Genomic DNA, 17336 nt, shown 5'->3' with positions numbered 1-17336 from the left:
CGGATTTTCCCCTCCCCCCACTCTCTGCACCCCCACCCCATCCATCCACACTTACCTCCACAGAGGATGGAGACTCGGATGCCGTCCTTGCCTCAGCTGCTCTCCCTCTTAAAGGGCACACCTGCTTCTCGCTCTCTCGGCGGCTGTATTCCACTGAAACGATATGACAGTAAGCCCATTAAAAGAGGATTTTAGAGAAACCAGAGACACAATTCCCCAATTCTACAGCGTCTGTCTCTCGGTGCTTGTGGCGTGTAATCCAGCCGGTGTGTGTGAGCCTGTGTGTTTATCTATTGCAGATCTCTGCCGCTACTGCTGTCTTATATTTTGCCTGACAACACTGAGGGGTCTGAGCATGCTCAGTGAGAACCAGGCAAGCCAGTCATGTGACCTGCAGCTGACTGCACTGCTGCTGAAAAATGTCTGCTTGTATATCTGCATCTGCCTGTGTTTGCACGTGTGATTGCATAAGTCAGTGTCTATTACTGTGCAATCATGCTTTTAGAGGTAGCTTCTGGTTGATATTCAAAAGCTTCCGTGTCTTAATAGAATAAGGAATACACATTTAAAAAAGAAACCCTAAATATCCTTACTGCTATATTTGTGATTTACATTTCAGCCAAACTGTATGTTATACAGATGAAGAAATGCAGGCTAAATGAATTGATATTCAGTAACATCTTCAAAAACTGATATAACATTACAAAAAAAGATCATATCTTCTGTATCTATGAAAGACTTTGTCATTGTGTGCATGTGTGAGACATTGGCCATTGGACTCTTGAGCTAATCAGTCTTTAACTCAAGGTATCTGTTTAAGAACTGACCTGAAGAGTGAACAGGTGTTAGGCCAGTCTGATCAGAGTGTGGCTGTACTCAGGAGAGGAAGAGAAAATGATGATCTCTTCATACATTTTATGTGGTATACAATGAGGCAAACTAGAGTGCACTTTTTAAATGCAATTAAATGTTTCAGTCTACTTTTCAGCAGGCCAAATATTTATTTTTCTCATTTTCAGCCCATTCAGAGCACCAAAAATTAAATCATAAATTGGTTCCCATTATATTTCACATTTTTAGTTTTTCTTTATCGTATTATGATCAGTGTAATCGAAATATGATTTTACTGTACTATTTTTACAATTTTAAAATGTTTCCCCTGGGGATAAATAAAGTGCATATCTATCTATCTATCTATCTATCTATCTATCTATCTATCTATCTATCTATCTATCTATCTATCTATCTATCTATCTATCTATCTAGCTGTCTGTTTTAGGTTTTCTATGTGTGACTTAATGAAGTTATGCTTATTTCATATTTTGTTTTGATTGATTCCCCCTTTATATTGTCATATTGACGTACTCATAGGCAGCAGTTGCACTTGCTCATGCAGTAATAATACACCTAAGCATTAGGATGTCCAATCTGCTCATCTCTGAGATTAATCTGAGCATATTCCCACATTGTCTTACTGTACCTCGTGGCCCAGGGGTTCGCAGCCATTAATACTGACTGACAGCCAGGAGCTTAGCCAGTGGACGGGGTGACTGGATGGCTGATATGTCCCTCACTTGGACAGGTGTGTCCATTGGCCTGTAGTGGACTGGATAGTAGGAGTAGTAGCATAATACTGTTAGTGGTAGATGTATTTCTATAGTGTGTAAACGTAAAATACAATTAAATATATGGTAAATAATAATAACAACAATACTTTTCTGCAATACTCAATTGGAAGTAAATAAACATAAATGTACATAAATGCATACATATCATTGAAAAAAACATGTACAAACTGTAATATTATGTTTCATCACTAGATGGAAGTATTGCCTCAAACACTGTACAGCATCAAGGTGTCTGGGTCTGATTATTGCATCAGATTTTAGAAAATGAATAGAAGGGTGTTAACAATAGTGTGGTATCTTACAAGACAGTTACCGTACTGCATCATGTTCGATCATTTCTGTAGCCGATGATTTGCACATCCGTAGGATAATGGATCTAAAAACATACACACCTGACAATTTACTAATTTGAATCTCTAAAAGGGCCATTAAACTGGGAAGGTATATAAAAATGTAACCAAAACACTGCTTTTCTTCTGAAGAGTAGAGCACAACATCCGCTGTCACATGTAGGAGGCATGGGCCGGACTCATGCTCTACTGATGCATACAAGCGCTGCGATTGGCTCCTTAACTTTACAAAGCACTTCCATCGTGTACCGTATCAACGTATCACTCCGCGTCGTTTTTTAGTTTTTTTTACCATTTCATGACTTGCCATGAGACCAATAGTAAAATAAAACACATGTTTGACTGGATTGTGATGACTGCGGTAAATATAAATAGGTCTAGATTTTGTTTTCTTTTTTCATATATCTTTATTCTCGCGGATGGATATGTCTCAGCATCCCTATAAAGTAGTTCCGCAGTGTGACGGACTAAGAAGATCACCTTGAGCTAGCCTCAGTGTGCTGAACGGCAGTAACATCCTTTCAAGCATTTGGTCAGCGAGATAAGGTGGGTATCCTCGATATGGGCTGCAACTTGGTCGCTCATCGATCCTATGAAGTTATCTGATAACGTGTGTGACACTTGCACTGTCACATAACGTGCCATCTAAACCTTTTTGTCTTTTTCTGTAGCTACATCCTGCGAGGTGGTAAGTCCATGATTGTAGTCGGTCACTGGTAGCTTGCTTAGTACCCTGAACTATCTAACTATGCTAATACTCCTGGACTTGTGTAATTAGCGTAACGTTAGATAGACCGGTTTTTAGTCCCGCTGGTTTGGTATTCGTGTAACAACGTTGTCATTTTAATATGCAGCTAATAGATGGATAAACTGAGGGAATGTGTCCATTCGTGGAGCATATCTTTCTGTAACGAACTTACAAACGGGCTATGTTCTTGTGGTATGCTTAAACACGGTTATTACATCCAAATCGGTTAAATTAAATGCGATGCGTAAAGTGTTGAACGTTGGAGAATCGCTTCCTGTTGTGGGTGTGGCTGTTTGTCTTCTCGGCCTCCCATTGGTCAGTCTCTGTGATCTCGCTCTGGATCAGGAAAACGTGACGCAGGAGGAGAACGTGCCCTTTAGCGCATCGATTTGACTGCAGCGTATACAATAAACGTTATAATATAATCCATAACTGATATGTATGTAACTAGTGACTCAAATGCACCAGAGCTAAAACTCCCAAGCTTTGTTAAATGTCGTGCGTTGTCGTCGTATTCATGCATGTGGCACTTAGTCAGGAGATTAAAATCCTTTTTTATACATCAATATTTATTATATTATTTCCCCAGAAACATTTAAAATAATCTCGTGGGTTATGCTGTAGAAAATAACCATCCTATAATAAATGTAGTTTGAAATATGTGCGTTGCCTGAGCAGCTTCACTGCAGTGGCTTATTGCAGTGGTGCCACTGAGAACAGGACTTGTTGACAGTAAATACATGGACAGACTGGCACGTCTAATCCTCTCTCTGTCTGGGTTGTCTGTGGTTATGGCTTTGGTCCTTGTCCTTGGTAAGACGAAAAGATGATTTGACCAAGGCAGGGCTTTGTCTATAGGTATATTTTTAATAATAATCTCATGCATTGGGCCTCCGGTATAGCCTGCGTGTTCTGTTGTGAGGAGTAATTATTTGGGGTCTAACAACCTGGAGACACTGTCTTTACTGTGTCCTTCCTGGCCCTGTTGACAAAATGGAGTCTTTATCCCAGCGGCCCAGTCAGGTTATAATGTCAAGTGACCAGGAATCCTGTTAACGTTAAGAGCGCAACAGAAAGATGTGCTCAGTGTCTGCCTCACCTACATATCAGTAGTTGACTTCCTTTTTTTTTTTTTTTTTTACCAATTGGCCCATGTGGTCTAAAGTCACATTTGTCATAAATATATCTTTAGTAAATTCACCCGTTACTTTACAAATTCCATCGTGCCTAAGAGTCTAAACTTTATCTAAAACTCCAGACTTCTTCTTTCACTGCTGGTGAAATTTACTGTTAAAATGTAACTTTAGCTGTTGATATTTTTCTACTTTAAGAAGCACATTGGCAGGTAACTATCTATTTGCAGAGATGATTATGAATTGTGATGTTTACCATCTACTGCAGTTAATGGATGGCTGAACTGTCAATTGTCCTTTACCCCCTGTCGTGGTAAAGTAGTCCAGTTGCAGCTGAGCCGGTGGTCAGTGCAGTAGACTCGGCCTTTTGCAGCTGACATGGTTCCCATGCAGTCCCTCACCACCATCGCTGCATGTTTGCGTGGGGCCATGGGGTGAAGACTGCCAATTATGGGTATGCCTTTGCCACTGCACACACACTTGATTGCACTGACAAAACTATGCTCTCAATTTGGTGTAAAGTGCTTGGGTTGCCAAATGATTTGGCATGTGGATTTGAAATGCACTGCATTTTTATTTATTCATAAACTTAAACCGGTGAAGTGTATGTAAGGTTTGTTTTGGAGTTTACGGGTGTACATGTACATTCTGTGTATTAGAGTTCTACAAACAGCTTCTGGATGCTGTGCGTTATTATTAGCCTAGACTCTGTTTTTAGACCTGGGGGGGGGGGTTGTACAATCTAGGTTGGCAGTAAAATTGGTGTGATAGTGTCGTGGTGGAAGTCTCATGTACTTCTATTCTATCCGGTCATGGCGATTGCTCGGTCACAGCAGGTGCTCTCCACATCCTTTATCCCTATTGAAGGGATTTATGCTTGAGCACCTGAATGTGTCCTATGTATGCACGTGCACTGCAGCGGTCACTTGGACTGCAGCAGCAGGGAGTGGTTCGCTCATTGGCATTAGAAGATCTAACAGACTGTTGTGGAGGTCGTTGGTTGTGACGTGCCCGTTTGTCCCCAGGAGGAACAGAAAGATCTTCGCGGGGTAAGTAATGCAACTTGCAAATGGTGCTTTGTTTGAGTGTGACTGAGCATTTTAGGGTTAAGGCCGGTCACCAGTCTCTGTGCGCCAACTTGGATAAGCCCAGTGTTGCGTCGCACCTATAGTAATGGTAGTAAATGTCATGTCACCCTGACAGAAATGCCATCATTACTGCTAATTATTGCACGGGCATGTTTTCACAGATAAGGGATAAAGAAATTGTTCAGGAAGACTGTGACGGAGCATGTTACAACAAGAGTATTTTTCAAAGGTAGAGGGGATTGGAGGGGATTAATAGCTGTCGGCTCTAAAGTTAGCCCTGCATCTGTGTCGGGGTTACTATGGCTGCTGTTGGCTTGTGGTAGCTGCTCACTTGCTGTCCTGGGGTCAGACACTATCTATGTCTCTTCAGTCTGCCATTCTTTCAATTATGTAATTTTGTCTTTCCGCAACAGCCAGGAGTTGGAAAGCACGTGGTGAAGGATGGTCACTATAACCTGATTTTTCAATTCATTCAATTCATTGCGGTTACTTGCACTTCCCGAAAACACCATTTATTGCCGTTTTGTACCGCCATTGGCTGACTGCTGACTCCTCTTCACAGGCCCTGTAGCGGTAGGATTCGCTAGTTTTAACAAAGCTGAGTGCGCTTCCTGTTAGTGTTTTGGATGATGTGTTTGCCTAACGAAACTACCCAATTCATGCACTCAATCAACCAATACAGCAGTGGTCTTTGGAGATACACCTGGCAGAGATCTACACTCTTTTTGGTATGCATTATTATGCGTCTGATTTGAAGTCTATGTATGTCGAGTAGCAAAACGACTTGTAAAGGGATTTGCCTAAAACTGTCAACCTTTCCCTCCAATGTGCATCCCCTTTCAGTTTTGCAATTCTAACTGTCAGTGTTGCGTTGTCTGTAGTATTGCATTAAACTGAAGTTGTGGTAACTATATTAGTCATTGGTTTAGAAAGATATTTAACCAAATGGCCACCATTAGCATAGTTCAATGTCGCTTGCTATTTTTTTTTTTTTAAATGAAATTGATTGGTCAATGCCCACTAAAGCCCAAACATTATTAATGATACAAATATGCAACAGGCTAGAATAACAGCATATGCGCACATCTAACCACCAACAGTCTATTTTTAATGCATAAAATACTCAAAATGATTTGAATATTGCCCCTCATGAATGAATAGAACAGGGAATGGTTTAAAGAAAACAACACAGCACTCTACTACAGTTACTGCGGATATTTCAGCCTCCCCTCCCCTCTGCAGTCTTTCCCAGTGGTTCGGCCCACTCTGATGTCTGCCCCCAGCCTCTCCACGACTCTGTGTGTTGCAGTAGTGGGATGTGACTGAGCTCACGTAGAGCACTGCTCTGCCCCATTTCCTGTTACATCATCAGCCAACAGCTCCAGCCTGCTGGTATGGTGGCTCTGCCCGGAATCCCCCACCATGATGCATTTGTGATTGTGATGAGTCAGAGTCGTACTGTGTGTGTATGGTTGGCAGGGAGTCCTTATATTTTTGAAGTGACTGAGTAAAATATGCATAGGGCTATTGGTATCTTCTATCAACTACTTTGACATCTCTCATATTATATTTCCTCTATGTTATGAATGTTTTACATTAATTACTACTTTTATCATGGCAATTTTGCTTTGTTTAACTCCAGTTGTGTCGGTTGAGTGCCATATAAGTTCATGATCATGTACAGTTTCCTCAAATTGTGTTTTATTGATGGGAAATATTGATTGTGGAAAGTACAAGAGGTGGACCGTGTGCACATCCAACCAGACGTGGGTACAGGTGCATCATCAGAGTATTGCAGTTAAAAATGTAGCATTTTATTATTGTCTTCACAAGTCATTAAAATACTTTTCATGATGCTGTATACCTGCTAGTTTTAGATCCCAGTTTCTGTAAAGAATTACAATTAGAAATACTGGTAACTACCGGGGCAGCTGTCTAGGTACATTATTCTGTAGTATTCTAAATAAAAGAAGACTACATTTCCTTGACGAACACTCCATCTTGAGTAAAAAAAATCAAATTGGCTTCCTCCCAAGAAATCACAGTATTATGCCAATGCATTACACTCAAGTGAAACTGATGTAGCATCCTGTGAATAGCCATGCTGTGGCCCAGTGAGGTTAATTCGTTCTGACTGGTATAACATTAACAGACCGTGTCGGCAGAAACGGGTAATTACAATTTGTGACCGCTTCATGAGGACCCGCTGCTTAAGTCATATCACCAGATTGACTACGCGACAAAGCATTTCAGCCTTATTCAGCTGGGCTGTAGTCATATAATTACAACTAGAGCCATAGTATAAGCAACATTCCGCATCATTTTAGAGTAGCCATGCTACACCCTGCTCAAACACACCTACCATTAACAGATTGTACAATATGGTGTTGCAACTCCATAAGCTATACTACTCTGCTCTCTGTGGTGGCAGTGCAGATGTTCTAACCTTAACATTTCCCTTAGCATTTCAGGTCAACATTCATGCGTCTGTTGTCCAATTGTGAACAATTGGCGCCTCACTTTTTTATTTTTTTTTTCCCCTCATTTATCATAAGCATACATTTAGTCACAATGTTGGTTGTGCAACCTGAAAAGATAGTCTTGTGCAAGATAGCTCACAATAGCCTTTTTTGTTAAAGTATTGCAGTGGCTATATTTCATAAGCCAAATATTGGTCTTTATTCTCCTTTAGTCTTGGGGGGCTGATGTTGGTGGAAAATAGATATGCTGGAGGTGAATAACAACCGTTTGTAGTCCTTGTCATACATCAGTAATCAACATGATCAATTGATTCCCACTGGGACTTCTTTCTTTTTGATATTCACTATCACAAGGTTAGCCACACAGCACCATTGGGTACAGGATGTTGCTAAGTACACTCAAAATGGCAGACACCGTACCATTACTTGCTGGCCAGTGTGACCTCAGTGTGAAAAATAGTCCTCAATCTCTGTCCCTTCAGATATACCGTACATGAATACAACCACAGTGCAAGACTCGGGAGAGAGTGGGATTCAGTGTGTAGCTGATAACTTTTGAAAAGATTTCAGGAATCCTGGACCAACAGTGGTAAACTGAAGAATGCTGTCAGAAAGCTGTGTCCTCCATATTTACTACTTTTTCTTTTTTTTTCTCCAGGACTTCGCCAGTGATCGCCATGCCTCAGTTAAAGTCTCCAGACATGGGCTCTGCCTTCATCCAGACACAGCAGCTCGACGCTTCCATGGCTGACACCTTCCTCGAACACTTGTGCCTGCTGGACATCGACTCCGAGCCCACCACCGCACGCAATACCGGCATCATCTGCACCATCGGTTGGTCAACATTTAGTTGTATGACAATTCTTAACATCTAATAGTAAATGTAACATTTTAAGATATATGCTATCTCTTTGTCCTTTTCTTTCAATACCTGCCTGCAGGGCCAGTGTCTCGTTCTGTGGATATGCTGAAGGAGATGATCAAGTCTGGAATGAACATTGCTCGCATGAACTTTTCCCATGGCACACATGAGGTGGGTGTTTGCACAATTCTGTCTACTCTGTAAATATGTTTGTCAAGTGCAGCTAACCAATTGTTAAAAGTCACGTTTTCTTGTGTAGCTTTTTTTTTTTTTTTCTTTCTTTCTTTTCCCAAGCAGCGTTTAACTCTTTTCATAAGATTGCTATGGTGACAGGGTCAACAATGTTCACGGGGAAAAGCACGTTATTCATTTTAAACTACTGCAATCAGCTTGGCATGTTGAGCTACACTTGGCCAACCGGCATGCCTGGGGAAATAAAGTCTTTGTCACACAAGGGCAAATGCTCTGTAAAGTTAATACTTTTAAGATTCCGCAATCAGTCAAATGTCCGTCTTCACTATATCTGTTAAAAACAGACAAACAAGAGAATTGGCTTATGAATCTTGTTATCTGTCAGCACTAGTTTTCATCAAAAAGCCTGAGTTATGTCACGTTAATGGCTTGTCTAATGAAAAACACAACTCTGATCTATGACTCAGTTCATTGGTCAGGCAAACTGAAGAAAGCAATGCTCAGATGAGTTGCATTTATGCCCCAACCTAGTGCCAGCAACCAAATATACACAAACCAGAAAGACTGGCATACTGCCACTAGTTTATATAATTAGGCAGTCAGTCCAGGTGAGCTGAATCTCACAGACAACCTGCCTCCACCCTCCAGGCTCCTTCAGGGAGAACGAGTTGGTCATGTTTTTCAACAGATTATCCAATCTAATTAGAGAACTGTCCACATGGGATAGGTGGGGCTTTTCTCATAGTGTCCGTTTAATCTGATGTTACCGTGTAGATTAAGACTGCACTGTCGGATGTGATGCTTAAATGCCTCACTTTGTGTAGTTTATTTTGCATGAGCCGAGAATTTATGAAGAACACTCTGCAAGTAGCAAAACAGTGGAACGTTGAACTAGAGCTGTACCGAATAGTTCAACGCTTCAGTCATAACGTTAACGTTCAAATTATCATATTTAGTAACTCGCAGAAGTATTGCATGCAAAATCTACCCTCGCTCTCTCTTGCAGCGGCGCTCAGTTGTCTCTGTAATTGTCTCAGTCAAAACAAATTGCATAGGTACAGCCCTATGTTGAACATATTGTCAGCACACTGTCACACTGACAGCTGTTGCTAAATGCAGCACCTGTGAGGGTTTCTGGACAATATTTGTCATTGTTTTGTGTAGTCAACGGATTTCCAATTAATAAATATACCTACATTTGCATAAACAAGCATTTTTGTACAGTCCCATGTTGTTAACAGTACTAAATATTTACAAATCTACCTACGGTTCATTTTTTTTTTTAACGGGTAAAAAATAATTGCGATTAAATATTTTAATTGCTTGGCAGCCCGAGTAGATGGCTAAAAATAGTTTCAGTCAAAAGGTTTCAACTGTCTACGCTGTGTGGGTTTAGTTGTTTCAACAAAATCAAAAGTTAGTCTGGATTTGGAGACTATCAAAATAAATCTGAGCTTTGTTGGCTTAAGGTGCTCTATCCATCTAGCGCCCTATCTCCTCAGTTGGCTGCACGCCTAGACTCTGTCATTAAGTGTGTATGACAACCAACACCAAGGTCACTACACTTTAGAGTGTAAAGTATATTTTGTTGCAAATCCAAAAGTCTCATTTCTTAAAACCAGTTAAAGGTGCAGTGTGTAGGATTTGGCGACATCTAGTGGTGAGGTTGCAATTTCCAACCAACTGAAATGTCTCCGTATGTGTCGAGCGTGTAGGACAACTACAGTCGTCTAATTTGGGATTAGTTTGGGTTTTTTTTTTTTTTTTTCTGCAGTTGGGGAGACCATCCAGGCTTTCTTTTAGTCACAGTGCAGTGACTACAGTGTTAGCTCAATGCATCGCCATTGTGAAAGGCAGCCAATGCATTCACCTGCCGCTTAAGTTATTACTGAAAGCTCTGGCTACCCAGGTGGGAAGTTTAAGCCGTGTGTTGCTTTGAAGACGGCGCTCTGCTGGAAACACTCTGCTACATGTTCATTAGCCTGCATGAATGGGCCGGGAAGGCTCAAACGGTAATGTGCATTTTAGGGTTAAGGCCGGTCACCAGATTCTGTTGATGCAGGGAGCAATATCGGCCCACATGAGTAATGATTTTACACAAGTTGGCGGTTTACATTTCAAATTGAGGTAGGATCTGAATTGCTGGGTTTTCAACACCACCTACACAGGAATTTCCCCCTGAGAAACCCTGCACATACTCTCAATACAACTTGAGGCAAAAGACATTGCAAGCCACATTCTATATCTATAATGCTAGTTTAAGTGATACTGTATGACATGTAATTTTGGTCTTCAATGGCATTACTTACTGACGCTTAATTTGCAAGGCATTTTCTCTTAAAGGCTATCGGGTATTGTGGTTAGTGCACTCAAATTTAACGTGCCAGTTAAGGTGGTAGAAGGAACCTTATGACTCATGTTTATTACTGGGTGAGTTGTCAAACGGACCTTCTCTTTCAATTGATCCGACCTGATTTTTCTTTTGAATAAAACCTAGATATAACCTCTGTAATACCAGTGCCTCTGCATAATTGTGATTTAATTTCAATGTTTTCAATATAATCAGAAGATTGGCTAGAAACATAGGTCTTGCTTAATGTTTCCTCTGGAAGTATTTCAATGTGTGTTATGCTTCTCTTCCCTTTTTATGTAGTACCATGCAGAAACCATCAAGAATGTGCGTACGGCATGCGAGAGCTTCGAGCCTGGCAGTATCCAGTACAGGCCCATCGGCATTGCCCTGGACACCAAAGGCCCAGAGATCAGGACTGGCCTCATCCAGGGAGTGAGTTTAGCATTACAGAGTAGTCTTCACAATGGCTTTATTAGCTGTTTACAATCAAGAACATTCTACATGAAAAAGAAAGCAAAATGATGTCTGTTAATGATTTGACAGAGTGGCACTGCTGAGGTGGAGCTGAAGAAGGGCAACATGATCAAGATAACCTTGGACGATAGCTATCAGGAGAACTGCAGTGAGGAGATCCTCTGGCTGGACTACAAGAACATTCCCAACGTAGTCGAGATTGGCAGCAAGATCTACATTGATGACGGACTCATGTCCCTTCAGGTCAAGGAGATTGGTGAGTAGAGGAGTGGCAAACAAACAGAATCTCTTGTAATCCATTAGCCTGTTTAGAAAACCCCGCTGTGTGTTAATACTCAAGAAAACATGATTGGGTTGAGCCGTTAATTGTCTCTCCAGGTTCTGATTTCCTCATGTGCGAGATTGAGAACGGTGGCACCCTGGGCAGCAAGAAGGGAGTGAACCTCCCCGGTGCTGCTGTGGACCTGCCTGCCGTTTCAGAAAAGGACATCCAGGACCTGCAGTTTGGTGTAGAGCATGGCGTCGACATGGTCTTCGCCTCCTTTATCCGCAAAGCAGCAGACGTCCACGCTGTCAGAGCAGTGCTGGGAGAGAAGGGCAAAGACATTAAGATCATCAGCAAGCTGGAGAACCACGAGGGTGTACGCAGGTGTGTGTGTGGATGAAGTGGTTTCATCTGTTTTACTAGTGTGGTCAAGTAATTCAGATCTTTTGTTTGAATCACGATATACTTGTTCTGACTATATTTTGGTTAGCTGTGTTTTTATGAACCCGTGTCTTTCACATGGCATTTGAAACTTTTAGAATCTTACGATCATTTTCAGATTTACTGTTAAGTGACTGTCACTTTCTGTCTCCTGTGCAGGTTTGATGAGATCATGGAGGCCAGCGATGGCATCATGGTGGCTCGTGGAGACCTGGGAATTGAGATCCCCACAGAAAAGGTCTTCCTCGCCCAGAAGATGATGATCGGTCGCTGCAACAGGGCTGGCAAGCCGATCACATGTGCCACGCAGGTTAGATAAAGGCAAAGGACGTGCTGTATATCTTCAGCGATATTATCCCCAGGAGCTAAGACCAGCTGCACTGGGCCGCTTATGCGTTAATATCTGCATTTATGTGACTGTGAAGGAGGGCAGTCTTAGTTTAATCTCCGTAAAACAGAATGCGCGCGTTCATTTTGTTTGTCTCACTCAAAAGGCTGTTATTTTTTAAGTCTATGCATGTTGCCCTCTAACACATTCTATGGACACCATTCAGATGTTGGAGAGCATGATCAAGAAGCCCAGACCCACACGTGCTGAGGGCAGCGACGTGGCCAACGCCGTGTTGGACGGAGCCGACTGCATCATGCTGAGCGGAGAGACTGCCAAGGGAGATTATCCTCTGGAGGCAGTACGCACACAGCACATGGTGAGTCAATGTGTGTGTGTGTGTGTATATATATATATATGAATGTGTTGCATATCAAAGCATAAAAGTTATAATTTTAAAATGTCGGGATTTTCTTGCATGTCTCTTCTAACAGCATGCTCTAAGAAAGGGAAACTGCTCTTTCTTGTTTCCTAATTGTTGTGTTCTCCTGAACACTTCTGTTCTCCTGAACACTTCTATTACTTCTCAGCATCTCTTTTTCCACTTGGCCTAATGGCTGCTAAAGAAAATGTCAGCAGAACTGTTTGGTCAAATGGAAGTGCTTCATATTTTTTCCATCCATTTTTAAAATTGCTTAAAATTGTGTCAAATACCTACATTTGTGTTTATTTATTTTCAGTCAGGGACAGACACTACTGTTGATAATTAGATATTTTATTTAATACATCAAAATCACAATTGGTATCAGTTGCGTGGATGGATAATGCACTAATTGCTCTTGTTCAGGCCTTTCTTGGCTAACTGTCACTGTTCTCGGCTACACTGTTTTTGCACTGCTATGCAGAAGTGACTCAGCAGTACTGCAGCGCCTGCCTTTGAGCTTGCTGCCCTTATGTTAAATTTGAATGTTGTATGCAAAGACTGTCGCTGACCTAAAATCTTATATTAGGAATATTTTATATTCTAACATCTCGTAGACTAATAACTTATGTATTCTTCTCCTTTACTTCAATCTTTTAAATGTTTTTCTTACTCATTTCTCCTTTTTAACAATTTCTTCACATTTAGTTGTCTTGAATTTGTTTAATAATTCATTTATTTGGTTAAGCTTGGCGCTGGCATTATATATTTTTTATCTTGATGTTAAATATTCCTTTTTTTAAAGGTTCTCAGCAGCACAGTTCCCTTCTCTCCAGATTAGCACAATTTATATTGTACTTTTTTTTTTAATTCTTTTTTTATAGCTCCTGGATATGTTTTGATGTTTCCTTGCCCCCCCCCCCCACTAAGTGTACCCCTAAACTCTTCTATGCATTGGTCCTTTCCTTCTGTCTCTTCTCTGCTTACTTTAACTTGAGTTCTTCTTGTGTGCCTCTAACATTGTCCCTCTCTCGTCCTTTTTTACATCGGTGTGGGAATGCCTTTGCTTGATGCACCGTGCCCTCACTTGTGCCAGATTGCCCGTGAAGCCGAGGCAGCCATGTTCCACCGGCAGGTGTTTGAGGACCTGCGTCGCTCCACGCCGTACTGCAAAGACCCCGCTGAGGCTATTGCAATCGGCGCGGTTGAGGCCTCTTTTAAGAGCTTAGCCTCTGCGCTGATTGTGCTCACTGGCTCTGGAAGGTAGGCAGGTTATCTGGTCCTAGCAGGTCGGGGAGGATTATAATACCGGTATTTAAGGAGTCTGAGAGGGAGAGAGAGTAGGGCCAGACAGGGACTGACTGATGACGTAACTGGGAGAGCCTGGCAAACGCCTAGTAGACTGCTGGTTTTTTCTTTACCCGTGCAGATAATTTTAACCGGCCTTCAAAGCCCTGCAGTTTAAAGGCTCAAATTCACACATTAGCCCAAAACTTTGATGTCTTTTGCCCTTTTTTCAATGCAATAAGTGTTAAAATGAACAATTAAGCCCATCATTAAAGCAACAACTAAAGTTTAACCATGAGTCTAGCTAGCTACGCATTTGCCAGTCACTCAGTGGTGTGAATGACTCGGCGTGCAGTCGTGGGTGATCCGTGAGTAACCGCCCCACCCTTCCCTCATGGTCCCTCTGGGCTCAGATAGCACGAGAGGCCGAGGCGGCCACCTTCCACAGACAGCTGTTAGAGGAGACACTCCCACCTGACCAGAGACCCCTCAGAGGTGGTAGCTGTTGAGTCTGCCTTCAAATGCTGCGCTAGTGCCATGATTGTTCTCACTAAGACTGGAAGGTAAGATAGACGAGGGTAGAGGAGAAATGATTCTGGTCCTGAAGGTAAGGTGTCGCCAACACAGCTCCTGAGTCGCCCTCCAACACCTAATGTGCTCTTGCAGATCCCCTCTCCATTGATTGTGTGTGGGTGTCTGAATTGCGTCACAAAGGGTGGGTGGAGACAGCAACAGATATCAAGAGTGGGGATCGTAATTAGCCCAGTCCCAATGTCCATCCTTCACATTATTAAATATCACAGGAGATTTAGTGAAATTGAGTGCTACTACACAGCTTCATATAGTACAGTAAATGATTAATGGAAATCATTAGTTTTACACATAGTACAGTAAGATACATGGATACTTGTTGCAAGCTGTCATTCTGTTTGCCCACTGCAGTGACTTTAAGCCTCTGCACATGCAACATACATGAGAAGTGTCACTTATTTTGGCTAAGGACTCTCTCAGGACAGCTTGAGTGTTAACTCTGCTCAGCTTTCCTGTTAGTTGTGTTGCACCTGTTTGGGCAGGACAGCGCGATGTGTTTGTCATGATTAAGGTAATGACATTTGAGCTCAGCTAACATTCAGTTGATAGGAGTTCTGCTGGATTTTGTACAATGGGGTATGTGGGCTTCAGGGTTTTTAATCACACTGAATTGTTTCCTCCAGGAATCCATCTGAGATAGTTGTATACAATATCGATCCCAATTCTGCCTTTTGAATAAATCTCGTGAATAATAACATAATGCCATAGTAATTGAGCCTCTTACTGACTTTTAAAAGTAAAGATGTTTTGTACACAGTTGAAGTAAGCATTACCTCGTGATTTTACATTGAACTTGTTCATCGGTTTCCCTCCCTAATCATCATAATTTAGTTATACTGTTGCAATCATGAAAGGAAAATGTGAGTGAGGTAAACGTTCTGTGTCGTCGCAGGTCCGCCCACCTGATCTCCAGATACAGGCCACGTGCTCCCATCCTTGCTGTGACTCGTAACGCCCAGACGGCTCGCCAAGCCCACCTGTACCGCGGCATTTTCCCCGTCCTCTACACCAAGCCCGCCCACGATGTGTGGGCGGAGGACGTCGACATGCGCGTCAACTTTGCCATGGATATGGGTAAGTATCTACTCTGTCACCTTTTTAGCGTTTTTTTTTTATACTTAATAGAAGAAAAAGTGTACATTTAACATGTTTTATGTTTAATTTCCAGGCAAGGCCCGAGGCTTCTTCAAAGCGGGAGATGTTGTCATCGTCTTGACCGGCTGGCGCCCAGGCTCTGGTTACACCAACACCATGCGTGTGGTTCTGGTGCCTTGAACAGCCCGCAGGGCTGCTCTGCTTTCTCCCTCCACCTTCATCTATCTTTCATAGCTCTCCACGCCATTCCAGCTCACAGCCCTTCTCATCGAACACCTGGGCTCACTGACTCAACCGCTGAACAATTAACCGTTTAGGCAACAATGCAAATTAGAGTATAGCCCTCATGGCCAAAGAGCTGTTTCCAGTGGGTATGGGGGCTTGATTCGTACAATTCCACTGTATGTCCATTCCTTTCACGTTATTTCAATCAAACCAGTCTGCAGGGCCTCAGATTAAAACAACCTGACCAGAAACTGCTGTATCTATTCACTCAAACACTTGTATTATTAAAGGTGAACCTGTGTGAGAGTGCATGCATCCTGGTCGGTGTGCATGCGCATACTGGCTCTTGTTCAGGTAGAGTTGGTGGGTGGGTCAGGCCGATCTTAAAAGTGCACCTTGAGTACTCCAGTTTACTAATCGCACTCCTCTGCCGATATTACGAACAAATTTGTGGAGTCCTAAATCAAAGGGCTCCTCCTCCAGATCTGCACTGGCTCCACCGCTCTACCCGAACAGATCCCTTTGTAGTGGTGTCCGCTCTTAATGCCAGCTATCGCTGTACAAAGTGTGTCTAAGTGCACTCCTAATCTCCTCCAGACAATGTTAGATTTGATATTATACTTGACTTTTGTGAGTGGTGGCGTTTTGTTTTGGGACATCCAATACTACTTCTATTTTGTCTGACTATAGAGAGAAATGTTAGTTTTGGATGTCTATCTCACAGGTGTTTCTGTAAGTTACTGTATTTGTGATATTAGATGTGTTATAAAGCCTTCACCTTATTTGCATTCGGCTCATATCTAAGTTCGCACTGATGACTAATGTATGGTTCACTAACGTCGACGAATATGCACTTTGAGTTGGTGGTGGGTTGACTTCCCTTCCCTCTCAACTCAATGGGTGGTGGGTGGAACCCCTCTGCTTCTCTTTTTGTTGGTGACCCACTGTAGTTGTCTTCGTGTGTCTCACATGCTTTTGATTGTAATGCTAGTGTAAAATGTTTAGCTGGTGTACTGAGCCATCCTAAAAGACTGAGTTTCCATCAATAAATAATATGAGCACCTACCTTGTCTTTGCCTCTTTAAAATGTTTTTTTCAGCTGAAAAACTGTCACTGAATGTTTTATAAATGCTCAAAGGTTTAATAGTGCTTTAATGTATGGGTAGACCTACGGCATCCAGTGAGTAGGGTTGATGAACTAAAGAGCTTGCCCATACTGTGTGTCAAGCATCTTTATCAAAACACATGAACTACATTAAAGCTAATTGTTGAAAAAGGAAGTTGTGCTTTCTTCATCAACATGAGCCAAACTGATAGTGTATTAATGTTAAGTCCAGTTAGAACATAAAGAACCATTCATGTTCAATAACAAACG

General features: G+C 42.0%; 1 protein-coding gene across 3 annotated transcripts; it reads left to right on the top strand.

The window, feature by feature from the left end:
* Positions 1-2422: 2422 nt before the first annotated feature.
* Positions 2423-17031, top strand: pkma (pyruvate kinase M1/2a). 3 transcript variants are annotated; one of them, XM_079293427.1, is made up of 11 exons: positions 2423-2524; positions 8086-8261; positions 8369-8460; positions 11135-11266; positions 11378-11564; positions 11687-11957; positions 12174-12324; positions 12569-12721; positions 13860-14026; positions 15534-15715; positions 15810-17031. In XM_079293427.1, the coding sequence occupies exons 2-11, from the start codon at positions 8105-8107 to the stop codon at positions 15914-15916; spliced, it is 1599 nt and encodes a 532-aa protein (XP_079149553.1). In that variant the 5' UTR covers positions 2423-2524; positions 8086-8104; the 3' UTR covers positions 15917-17031. The 3 variants fall into 3 exon arrangements, with proteins under 3 accessions (XP_079149553.1, XP_079149552.1, XP_079149554.1); XM_079293426.1 differs by lacking the exon at positions 2423-2524 and adding an exon at positions 4619-4908; XM_079293428.1 differs by lacking the exon at positions 2423-2524 and adding an exon at positions 6193-6339.
* Positions 17032-17336: the final 305 nt, after the last annotated feature.

Source organism: Melanostigma gelatinosum (genome assembly GCF_949748355.1).
Source record: "Melanostigma gelatinosum genome assembly, chromosome: 2".
Taxonomy (NCBI): Eukaryota; Metazoa; Chordata; class Actinopteri; order Perciformes; family Zoarcidae; genus Melanostigma; species Melanostigma gelatinosum.
Note: the sequence above shows the minus strand (reverse complement) of the source record. Positions and strands in the feature narration are given on the sequence as shown.

Excerpts from the sequence above, each read along its gene's own strand:
- pkma (XM_079293426.1), top strand. The coding sequence starts at position 4,649 with ATGTACTTCTATTCTATCCGGTCATGGCGATTGCTCGGTCACAGCAGG. Across the intron at positions 11,267-11,377 it reads GGACTGGCCTCATCCAGGGA|AGTGGCACTGCTGAGGTGGA; the intron begins GTGAGTTTAGCA and ends ATGATTTGACAG. Across the intron at positions 15,716-15,809 it reads CAACTTTGCCATGGATATGG|GCAAGGCCCGAGGCTTCTTC; the intron begins GTAAGTATCTAC and ends TTTAATTTCCAG.